The sequence below is a fragment of the Symphalangus syndactylus genome, chromosome 2, assembly GCF_028878055.3.
Source record: "Symphalangus syndactylus isolate Jambi chromosome 2, NHGRI_mSymSyn1-v2.1_pri, whole genome shotgun sequence".
In the NCBI taxonomy this organism is placed as follows: Eukaryota; Metazoa; Chordata; class Mammalia; order Primates; family Hylobatidae; genus Symphalangus; species Symphalangus syndactylus.
In genome coordinates, this window is record NC_072424.2 from 94,501,250 (window position 1) to 94,513,711 (window position 12,462).

Here is a 12,462-nt window from a genome sequence, read left to right on the forward strand (position 1 = left end):
TGCAAAAACAAAACATTTTATTGAAATAATTACCAAACAATGAAGTATGATAGGTATAATTCAATTAACACAGGCATTTTAGAAATTAAATTATATGTTAAGACTTAGAGAATTCACAGATTCATAATTGTGTTAAGGAGTTCAATATTTACATTTAGAAAACAAAGTATTGTTCTCAATCACTGAAATGCTTGATTCTTCAAGGAATCTTCTCAGCTGTAAAGACTTGGGAAGCTTGTCTCCTGGTCTTGAAAAGAAATTTTAAAAAACAATTTTAAGCTATAAGTCAATTAATTAGAATATGTGTTGTCATTCTAATATAAAAAATAAAGTCTGGAATTTTTTTTCAAGATAATAATGAAAATTCCTAAAGAAAAATTGCAATCTCAAACTTATGAAATTAGGAATAAACATTTTTCCAGCCAAGGCATAAACAAAGAAAATTCCAGATAAAGACAAAACAGTATGAAATAGAAAATGTCACTTTTTTATGGAATAATGAGTCAAAAGTAAAATGCTGGCTCAAAGTCAGGGAGAGATGAATAAAAACAGAGAGGAGGCTAGAGGAAGACAGGGCTATGCACAGAGAAACTTTATAAACATTATGCATATTCCTCATTATAGTCTTAAAAATGTCACTTCAAAAAAATTTTCAATGTTTGTGCTATTTTCACAACCTGAGTTCCAAATCAAGACATATCAAACCAAGCTAAATTAAAACTAAGTTAAATCAAGCTGAGAATACAAGGATGACACAATGGAAAATTTAAGAATATAGTGGGGTAACTTTAAAACTGCATAACATAATATGAAAAAGAATTAAGGAACATGGCTATTGCATAAATTTGTATTTACTATTTAACTGAACTGCATTAGGTGATATTGTCTAAAATAAATCCTTTCACCTAAACAATTGCTCCAACATCTAGAACAGAGTCTGAAATTAGTAGACACTCAAAACATATCTATGGCAGAAATGTCTTATGGTAATTATAAGACAGTGGCCAAGATTAAAAAAAATTTTTTTGAAAGCCAATCACTCTCTTTCTATAATAGTTGCATGATTATTAAAAGATCAGAACTAATAAGTACAAATATGAAGAACAAAACCTAAAATGCAGTTATAAATATGTATATTTTGGGATACCATAAACTATCACATTTGTTTTTAATCCTACAATTTAAAAAATTGTAGTTATTGCTTTGAAGAAATAGACTTTTAAAAAATGAGTTATAAAAGCTAATATGAAATAAAAGTAAAATCACTATTTTGTCCTTTAAATAAAGCTGATGATCTGCAAAACACTTGGCACATTAATATTGGCTGAATTCCTACAGTATAAAGTACTGTGAAAAAGGACAGAATAACTATAAGAAACAGATGCTAAAAAAAGTTATATTAAATTAGTAAGATTAAATTTTTTTCATTTTTCAAAATGTAATACCTTTTCAAAAAGAAATGTGAAACTGTTCACACAAAAGCTCAGCAAACATGACTATGAGGTTTTGTATCCTTACAGAAGAGGCAATATAGGGCTCCAGATGCAAACTGCCTAAATTGGAATCCTGACTCTCTATTTAGCAGTTGTGCTACCTTAGGAATACAATTTCTCTCTGCCTCAGCATCCTCTTTTATAAAATGGAGATTAATAATGGTGTCTACTTTATAGGGCTGTTGTGTGGATTAAATTAATTAACATATGTAATGTGCTTAGGATATGATAGCCCATAGTACAGAATAAGCATTAGACAAGTGTTATTTCAATCTATTATAATTAAATCTTATTATATTTATTATTATTATTCCTTTTCTACCTGGCAGTGTTATACATTGTTAGCCAAGTTATGATTCTTACAGTTAAAGCACAGCTATGTCCATGACTCAGAAAACTAGAACATCAAATGCACAGTGCAGAAAGCACATTTTTAGTATTCTAACCCCACAAACAACTCCATTTCCAAAACCAGAAAGATAACAGCTAACTAAAATGTTCAGCAAAACTCCACAGTAATACTTCACCACACCTATGCTCTCAAATGTGTACACTGGTGAGCAAGTGTCTTGGTATTTTACAATAATTGAAACAAACCTAACTTTATCTAGACAAATTAATGATAGGGTTAAAAAAATTAATGTGGCTGGGCATGGTGGCTCACGCCTGTAATCCCAGCACTTTGGGAGGCCAAGGCGGGTGGATCACCAGAAGTTGGGATTTCAACATCAGCCTGGCTAACATGGTGAAACCCCATTTCTACTAAATATACAAAATTAGCTGGGCGTGGTAGCACACGCCTGTCATCCCAGCTACTTGGGAGGCTGAGGCAGGAGAATCACTTGAACCGGGGAGGGAGGCAGAGGTTGCAGTGGGCTGGGATCAAGCCACTGCACTCCAGCCTCGGTGACAGAGTGAGAGTCGGTCTCCAAAAAAAAAAAAAAAAAATCCTTGCCTTTATATTCCATGTTATGAGGCTGAAAAGATTACTCTAGCTCTATTATTTCAAAAACGTATAGTCCTTTCCCCCATGATCCCATTATTGTCCATAACTGTTTGTCTCTAGTCTTCAGTCTCTTTTCTCTTTAGAGGGAAATAAATCAATGTGAAGTATTTTGGAGCTTTTTTTCTTAATTTAGGGCTTACACATTTTCTAGACTTGATGTGCTATCATATAGCTTCAGTTCACACCAAGTGGAAATTTTTCAATTCCTAGGAATTTTTCGATAATATTACGTCCCTCCCTGACGGTGTAGTAGCTAGGATTCAATTCCTAGGAATTTTTCTGTAATATTGTGCTCATCACTTAACTGCAAGGAATAAAGACAAGAGGAAATTCTAATGAAGTTAAATTCTAGAAATGTGAATATCCAATAAGCCCAAGTGCATAAAATAGAGCCTTAGGAGTCACAAGAATCATATTTTAATAAACCATAATTATAAGACCAATATGAGTTAGGTCTCCTTGGATTAAGTTAGGTTTTCTTACTATATGTTTCCATTATTCATCGCTCACCTGACATTAAAAATTAAATATTATAAAATTAAACGCTTTTATGAAGCTCTAAGTATAAAAAGTCATTAAAGTACCATTTCAAATATAAATATGTTCATTCCAGAAATTGAAAACATATAAAACCAAATGGCTTTTCCAACTTAATGAAACAGAATAAGGTGCTAAGGAATACAAAGTGGGCTAGGCACGGTGGCTCATGCCTGTAATCCCAACACTTTGGGAGGCTGAGGTGGGCAGATCGCTTGAGCCTAGGAGTTTGAGACCAGCCTGGGCACCATGGTGAAACCCCGTCTCTACAAAAAATACAAAAATTAGCCGGGTGTGGTGGCATGTGCCTCAAGTCCCAGCTACTCGGGAGGCTGAGGCAGGAGGATCGCTTGAGCCTGTGAGGTCAAGGCTGCAGTGAGTCATGATTGCATGCCACTGCACTAAGGCCTGGTCAACAGAGTGAGACCCAGTCTCAAAAAAAAAAAAAAAAAAAAAAGAATAGAAAAAAAAAGAAAAAAGTGATAACACTGATTTTAAACTAAAAGTTTTAAACTTTTAAGTTCATCTCATTCAAACTTGACATATAAATATTTAGATACTTACAACTTTCTCCTCTGGAGAAAGAGCACCCTCTACTGCCAATATCTGGTATTGCTTATGTTTTAAATTTCCCATAGATTTCCGAAGTTGCTTGAGACTGCTAGCCTCTATGTCTTGCTTTAATAATTTCTGCATTTCTCGAGAAGGACATCCAGGATCAAATATTAGTAAGCATAATGTTCGGTTTTTTTTCTCCTCAATTCCAATAACAGTTCGACTGTGACCTATCAAAATATTTTTTTAAGTTATACATATGTCACATCTATTTACAGTTATACAAATAGTCTCTGTATATATGTTGTGTGAGCATATGTGTGTTTAGAATATAAATACAGTCAGACTCTGACACATATGTATCTGAGTTCTCCTAAGACATAAGAGTTTAGTTCTACTTCAGTTTTTTCATTTAACTTTAGTTTTCTAAAGGCTTCATTATAAAAAAAACATTTTTATTCTGCCAAATATTTTACTTTTCCTTTCCCAATCCCTTGATCCTTCTTATTCAAATTATCTCAAATGAAAGAACAAAAACTGTTCTAGAACAAAACTCTCATGATTGCAAAAGGTAAACAAAAGTAAACCTATAAATGCTAGAATATCAGTGGAGGGAGCTTAATCTCTTATAGTTTATATTCCTAAACAATGAAATTCCTAACATTTACTTCTGTTTATTCCTGTCAATCCAAACCATCATTCATAATTTACCAAGTATCTATGTGCCGGGTACTATTCCAAGCACGAAGGTATACAACAGCAAACAAAACAGACAAACGTGCCTGCGTTCTCGGAACTTATATTCTAATAGGAAGAGATACTCGATAAATGAGGTAAATAAGTGAAGAAAATGCCAGTGGTGGGATGTTGGGATGAGCTGTACGTTTTTTTGAGACAGCCTCACTCCACCGCCCAGGCTGGAGTGCAGTGGCAGAATCATGGCTCACTATAGCCTCCAACTCCAAGGCTCAAGTGACCTTCTCACCTCAGCCTCCTGAGTAGCTAGGACTACAGGCATGTGCCACCACACCTGGCTAATTTTCTCATGTTTTTGTAGAGACAGGGTCTCACTATGTCACTCAGGCTGGTCTCAAACTGCTGGGCTCAAGCAATCCTCCTGCTTTGGCCTCTGAAAGTGCTAGGATTACAGGCATGAGTCACCATGCCTTGGCCTTGAGATCTACTTTTAAGGTAAGGTAAGGTCAGGGAAGGCCTCACTCAAGTGACATGTGGGTAAAGACCCAAGAAGGTAAGGGATGAACAATGAAGGACAAGTGAACCAAACACAGAAAACAACAAGTGCAAAAGGTCCTGATGATGTCAAGAATATCAATCTTAATTACCCAACAAAGTATTGTAGAAATATCAATCTTAATTACCTAAGAAAGTATTATACTGTCAAAGGAGCTCTGAAAAATTAGACAGATTAATGTCATAATACTCCCTGCTATTATCAGACCAGCCTGGCCAACATGGTGAAACCCCGTTTCTACTAAAAATACAAAAATTAGCCAGGTATAGTGGCAGGCGCCTGTAATCCCAGCTACTCAGGAGGCTGAGGCAGGAGAATCACTTGAACCTGGAAGGTGGAGATTGCAGCGAGCCAAGATTGCACCACTGCACTCCAGCCTGAGCAACAGAGCAAGACTCTGTCTAAAAAAACAAACAAACAAAACACTTTAACCTGTCCGAAAGCAACAATTTGTTATCTTATAAACAACATTGTCAAGTATGAGATATATTAATACTAACCTTGATGCTGAAGATAGATAGGAGGTTTAGATGTACACACTACCTTTGGACTCCCTTCCCCCTCTGAAGAATAATAGTTCAATATCCATTCAAATAAGCGAGGGTGTGTACCCAAAGGACCAGTTGATTTGTGAAAATCAACAATATGACACCTATTAAAAATTAACAAAATGCGTATTTAAAGGGCATTTTAAGATATTTTCATTAATGGAGTTATCAAATACAACAAATTCTTAGTTTAGAACTAACTGTTTCTAGCCATTACTTTCCTATAAAAGAAGAAAAGTAAATATAAATTTTTATTACTTATCTAAAAAACTCCTTTTTGTGGGGGATAACTATTTAACAATTCTCCCTATTTAACTATTTAACTATTCCTCTAACTAGATAACTATTTAAATAACTTCATAATAAGTCTGCTGACTAACCTAAAGGTTACAAACATTTTCTGATATATAAAATCTCCATGAATAGTAAATAATGACCATACTTGATTTTTAAAAAGTCATCTACACATAATTTTTTCACAGCTTTTATTCTAGTTTCTAACCCTGATGATCAGAAGCTTATTTCTGATTTTAATTCCTCAGTAGCCATTTGGATATATCAAATAGATCCTAAATACTTTTCCTGTCGGCCTCTCAAATCTCTATAACAGAAAATACTTGTAAAGATCATGGAAAAATGTGTGTGTACCCACATCTATACATCTATCTCCTATTTGCCACCAGACCACCGTGGTATTCTTACTTCAAGAGGAAGTCACCGTTGAATAAACATTTTTTTAACCAGAAACACTGTTCATACTACTCAACAACTGTTTTTAAAAGGTCAGGTACAACTAAAAGCATTTGATAGCTTTATCATCACTTTAAACTATAGCACAGATATCCTGTCCTTGTTTCTCTGGGCAATAAAATCTCTAAAACATCCGAATTGCTAACCTCAGCCTCAGCAAATTTAATGCTGGTAACTTACAGTTGGTTACTGGGTTTTAAGTGCTCAAATAAACTTCTGGACAAACTGTTTAAAAAGAATGTTTTAGGGTTAGCAGTTTGCATATTTACATTTAGAATACTAATTAAACAGTACCCTACAGAGTATAATTCATATAGAGAGCAACAGAAAGACATGTAAATAACTACTAAACACATTCAGGATATATTAATAAAAAAGCTTTCTAAATTATTTAAGGTACCAACAAGCTGGACAAAAATTACGGCTGGGTGCAGTGGCTCACGCCTGTGATCCCAGTACTTTGAGAGGCCAAGGCGGGTGGATTGCTTGAGCCTAGGAGTTCAAGACCAGCCTGGACAACATGGCGAAGCCCCATCTCTACTAAAAATGCAGAAAAAAAAAAAATTAGCCAGGCGTGGTGGCACATGCCTGTAATCCCAGCTACTCAGGAGGCAGAGGCACAAGAATCGCTTAAGCCTGGGAGGCAGGGGTTGCAGTGAGCCAAGATCACGCCACTGCACTTCGGTCTGGGCGACAGACTGGGGACAGACTCGGTCTCAAAAAAAAAAAAAAAAAAAAAAAGAAAAAGAAAAAAAATTATTTTAAAACTCAAAACATGATAGAGTATATATAGTCTCAAAGTGTGAACAGACTGGCAAAAAGAAAAAGGAGAAAAGCAGAATAGATTTAGAGGGCATTAAAATAGTTCTTTAAATAATTCAAGAAAGTTATTATACATACACACAATATTAGTTTTTCTATGTTAACGAAAGAAATATTTTTACCTCTGAATCTAATCAATTAATGTGGTAAAAAGAATGTGATACACTGGTTAAATAACTTAGAAACAAACATAAAAGAAAATATAAAGCCATAAAGCTTAAGGCAAACATTTCATTAAACATGATTGCAGACATCTATCTCTATTTCCTCTTAAAAACCCAATGACATAATAACTGAAGGAAAAAATGATTTAAACACCCAAGGACAAAGGGAATGGGAATAGACAGGAAAAGAGCTCACATCTTCAGAAAATGGAAAGCCCCACAGAAAACATATAAAAGTAAATAAAAGAAAATGGACACCGTAAGTTTCAAAATCAGAGAGAGGCTGAAAGCTTAGAAGCACAAGGTTTGAGAACAGTGAGGCTAAAAATATGAGATTAATTAAAAGTTTACTTAGAAGGCAAATCACACCTTAACTCTCCCCTCCACTAATGTTGAACTCTAGGTAGGAGAGTGAAAAACTCTTCTCTGGATAACTTCTGGGAAAAGCTCTCTCTATATAATGATATTTGAGAGTTCCCCAAACAAATACTAACCTTCTGCCATCCACTTAAGATTTTTAAATGAAGTCTGCTAATCTGCAAGCTCTATGCAGTCCTACAGCACTTCTAATCAGCTTTTTAATGTTTCATTCTTCACTCTCTGAATGGACAACTAAGGATTTCCAAAAGTTAAAAGAAAGCCTTCAAAATAGAAAAGACTAAAACAAACAGATACGAAAAAATATTAATATGGAACAAACAAAATGCAGGCAATAGAAAGAAAACATTGGAAGAAATTTTGCAACCATAAAGAAAATGATGCTATGAAATTACCCCTTAACATAATGGGTAAAATAAAAATTTCAATACAGTAATTGGGAGATAAAGTTGAGTAAATCCAGAAAATAAAAGAAAAAGCAAAGATTTTAAAAAAAGAGACATGATAAACTTAGAAGGTAAAGAAGTTCAGGCTGGGCCCAGTGGCTCAAGTCTGTAATCCTAGCACTTTGGGAAGCTGAGGAGGGTGGATCACCTGAGGTCAAGAGTTCGAGACCAGACTGGCCAACATGGTGAAACCTCGTCTCCACTAAAAATACAAAAATTAGCCAGGCGTGGTAGCGGGAGCCTGTAATCCCAGCTACTGGGGAAGCTGAGGCAGGAGAATCGCTTGAACCCAGGGGGCGGAGCTTGCAGTGAGCCAAGATCACGCCACTGCACTCCAGCCTGGGCAACACAGCAAAAACTCCATCTCAGAAAAAAAAAAAAAAAGATGGGTTCAGTGGCCAACTATCAATAGTTCCACAAAGAAAACAGAGAGATTATAATCATCAAACAACAATAGTTAACCTGTGAAGTCATGCTGTGTGCCAGTCACAGTTCTAAGCACTTTAGTATCCCATTTAATTGTCTAACTACTATTAATATCGTCTTTTATCAACAGTAGACCTAAGTACAGACAAGTTCATTCATTCAGCGATTAAGTAGGAAAGCTATGAATCAAGGTTAGGCAGTCTCACTCCAAAGTTCAAGCTCTTACCTACTATCCTAGATGGAACTAAGATCTTAGACAACTCACAATTCCAGATTCAAAGAGAAAAACAAATACCCAACACAATGAATCAAAGCCCTACACCCCATGGTGAAATTTCATAATGTCGTGAAATTATGATGGGCTAAGAGAAGGTTGGAATAACTTCCACAGAAAATAAAATAGGTTATACATTTTAAAAATGAGACTCCACACACACACACACACACACACAAAAAGAGTAAAGAAATGCTACATGATAATAGCTGTAGATCTAGAAGGCAAAAAGTCCAGATTGGAGCAAAGAGGACAGAAGGCTCAAGAAAGATGTGTCCGAGAATAAGGAAAGCCTCAGATTATATGACAGGTAGAGTGCAAAAACTTGAGGCCATGATGTAGTCACATATTATAGTAAAAGAGAAAAGGAAACACAATTATTAACTCGAGAAAAAATTATAAATGATTTTAGAAAACAAAATCAGCAACGAGCAACATTTACACAATTGTATAATAAAATCTGACTTTATAAAATGATGTAAACTCTGATTTTAATAAGATTTAATCATATTAGAAGGATTGAAGGTAAACAGGTATAAGATATTAAAACAGACAATATCTGAAACTCATAAACCAAGAAACAACTATGAAAGCATACCATTTAAAAACAATGGAAGTGACAGTTGCCTCTGAGAGACAGAACTTGAGGGTAGAGAAGAGCACAAGATAGTGAATAGGTTGTTGGTTTTCATTGCTACTTAATTCAGTGCTACTTAATTTTATTTTTAAACTATCTCTTTGATAAAAAATAAAATTTTAAAAAACAAAGCTCCCAGATAAGGAAATAACATTTATTTAGTTTTTAAGGTACATACTTTACCCTTAGGGAGGTCAGGAGTATATATACTTCACATGCTCCAATCCAGGCCTTTGTTCCCTGTAACCTGTTATTAAGTTGAGAGGCCCCCTGAGGATCAAAACCTTCCTTCCATGCATCTTCAATCATAGATTGAATTTTTGGAATGCAAGGAATCGACATACCTAAAATTACACAAGCAAACATGTTACATGACCATTAATAAAGTACTGAATAACATTTAGCAGTGTATCATGGGAACTTTATGGTTTTTAAGACAGTTATTCCTGACATCTTCTATAATTTTCTCTTCCTCTAACCAGAATTCAGGTTTTTTATATAAATATCCGCTAACTGTTAAAGCTATTAATTGTGTATGCTATATCATTCTATATCATATGTATTTTATCAGATGACAAGTTCAGAGTACTAGATTTCACATACCTTTTAAGCAATCATCATAAGCATCATTTTGTAATAATGATGAAAGTAGCATTTGGAAATTTCTGTAACCACAACCCCAACCTTTGTCGCCTAAAGATGAATGAAAGTGATCCACCACTGAAGAAAGCCACACCCGCCTCACATCTGTGGCAGCATTCTGATAATACCTATGAAGGGCTTCAATAATTCCTAAAGTAGAAAAGAGATTCAGAAGCAGTCGTTATCACCTTTATATGGCTATCTCATACATTTTTAATATCAACATCTCCACGTTCCATACCTAAATCCTGTCTATTTCATCTTTTTTACCTTCTTATTGCTATAACCTTAGTTTGCGTCCTTGCTTGTTACTACAATCCAAGTTTCCTAACATTAGCATATTATTTATTACAGTTAATTGAAATTTTCTGCATCTGCAGGGCCCAGCACATAAAGTACAACTGTTGAATGAATGTTCTTCTTGTGTCTCCATTTTATTGTATAGACTACTGGAGATCACTTAGTCTTAATCAATTTGCTCCCAATCAGAAAATATTAATAGCTCCCTATTACCAATAGTTTTAATTTTTTTGTAATTTAAGATTTTATTTTGCAGATTATTTTGCAATTTTCGAAGCATGAGAATACACAAATGTTTTCATTTAAAAACTCTTGACTTTATGAATAATAAACATATCTCATACTCCAATATGCTAAATTTCAACCCTTTAGTAACATATTCCATTTTGCTATTTGGGGAGATGAATTAATTTGTTTGAGACAACAGAAGACAACTTTTCTTAAGGCAGAACAATAGGTTTAGGAATCTTATTAACAGCCTTATAAACCTAATTAGAATAGTTCTAATCTATGTTATATGAAGTCCACAGAAAGCTATCCACTGTCTTACCTTTATTTCACACTACTCTTCTTGCTGTAATTTTGGCTGTGGCCTACCTGAACATGTTAAACATAATTTGGCCCATGGAGTTTTAATTCAATTTAATTTTTTAAATTAAATTAAATTTTCAAATTCAGTATTTGCTAAGTACTTTTTATACACCTAGCACTATCTAAATGCTAAGTACAAAAAGATAAATATGATAATATCCTTTAAAATGTCATCGACCCCAACTATAACAAGTGCTATAATATGGAAAAACAAAGTGTTAGGAAAAGGGACATCTGACTCGGCCCCTTTCCTGCTTTTAGTATATTCTCCTTATGTTTCAAAATTATAGATCCTTCACATGCTACTGTCTTCATAGACCCTTTTTCTGATTCTAACCCTATTTTTGTGTCCCCAAGGTACCAGCCACATTCAGTCACAGAATACTATAGTTCTTTGTGTATATTTACATACTCTACAGACTCTGTGAAGCCTATGGGTAGGGAGATCTTATTATATGCCCCATAACTTTCTCATAGCATGTGGCACCAAAGACAATAACTAAATCCTTTTTGCTTGGTTTCCTGTAAGAAAATGGGTTTTTGTCTTTAAGAAAGACAATAAAAGATCAATAAATAAAAACAATTAAATGAACCAATAGTTGTAGCTGTGCCTTGCACCATGAAAAGGAGAAATACTTTAACCACTATAACCACTTCCAAGGAACTTAGAAAGACTTGAATTCAAGAAAAACAACAATTAAAATCATATACAACTAAGTACTAAATGTTGTAGCATGGAATGAATGGGTACGCTAGGAATTCAGAGAAAGAAAGCTAAATGTAGATTTTAATATCAGACTTTGATGGAGAGATCAAGATTTGAGGCAGCCGTTTAAGAATGAGGTGGAGTGGGGGACAGAAAAAATAGAAAGGAAAGTAATAAACATTCTAGTATATTTAGTATATATGTTACATATCAGATGGTGTGCCACACTGTCTTAGCAACATTATACAACTGCTTTAGGGGGAAATTTCCTTATACTTTTTATTCCTTAGCACCTAAATCTCTTTAGATATTTTCCACAGTAAATTTATCTTCAGTTAAATTATATTCTGTTGTTAAAATTATAACAAGATTGCAATATATAAGTGAAGACTCTTTAAATGATAGCTGCTTCAATTAACACTTGCATAATTAACGAAAAATAAAAATCTCTGCCACTAAATCACTTCTATATTACAGGGCAGTGTGCTTTTTTACAGATATATTTAACATTTTCTTCCTGTATCCTAACAAATCATATCACACATCTGAAGGATGCTCTATGCCATAGTGAGAACTTTTTTACATGGAGACCCCTGAAGAAATATAAAGGCAGCCTTTAGAAACAGACTCATGGATATATGAAAATCTATAATATATAGTATTACAAATAGGTGGAGAAAATACAGATTCAATAAATGGTAGTGAAATAAATAAGCATAATATGTACTTGCTATAAGGACTGTTATAAACAAGGAGAAAATAATCAGATTCCTATCTTCTCTCTCCTCCCTCCAACATACACATACAAATAAATTCTGGGTGGATTTAAAATCAAAATATGAAATGCAAAATATAAATATTTGAAGAAAACATAAAGGTATATATTTGTCATCTTAAAGATGGGGGAGTTACTTAAGACACAAATAATAAATAGA

At 34.2% G+C, this 12,462-nt stretch overlaps 1 protein-coding gene across 11 annotated transcripts in view; it reads right to left on the reverse strand.

The window, feature by feature from the left end:
• Nucleotides 1–12,462, reverse strand: part of ZUP1 (zinc finger containing ubiquitin peptidase 1) — a 26,598-nt gene continuing 14,136 nt past the window's right edge. For all 11 annotated transcript variants that reach the window (XM_055262264.2, XM_063620492.1, XM_055262257.2 and 8 more), the window contains 5 exons: nucleotides 9,892–10,080; nucleotides 9,467–9,632; nucleotides 5,344–5,495; nucleotides 3,601–3,821; nucleotides 1–247 (listed from right to left, as the gene is read on the reverse strand). In XM_055262264.2, the coding sequence (XP_055118239.2) occupies nucleotides 200–247; nucleotides 3,601–3,821; nucleotides 5,344–5,495; nucleotides 9,467–9,632; nucleotides 9,892–10,080 (776 nt within the window). In that variant the 3' untranslated portion in view covers nucleotides 1–199. The remainder of the gene's footprint in view (nucleotides 248–3,600; nucleotides 3,822–5,343; nucleotides 5,496–9,466; nucleotides 9,633–9,891; nucleotides 10,081–12,462) is intronic.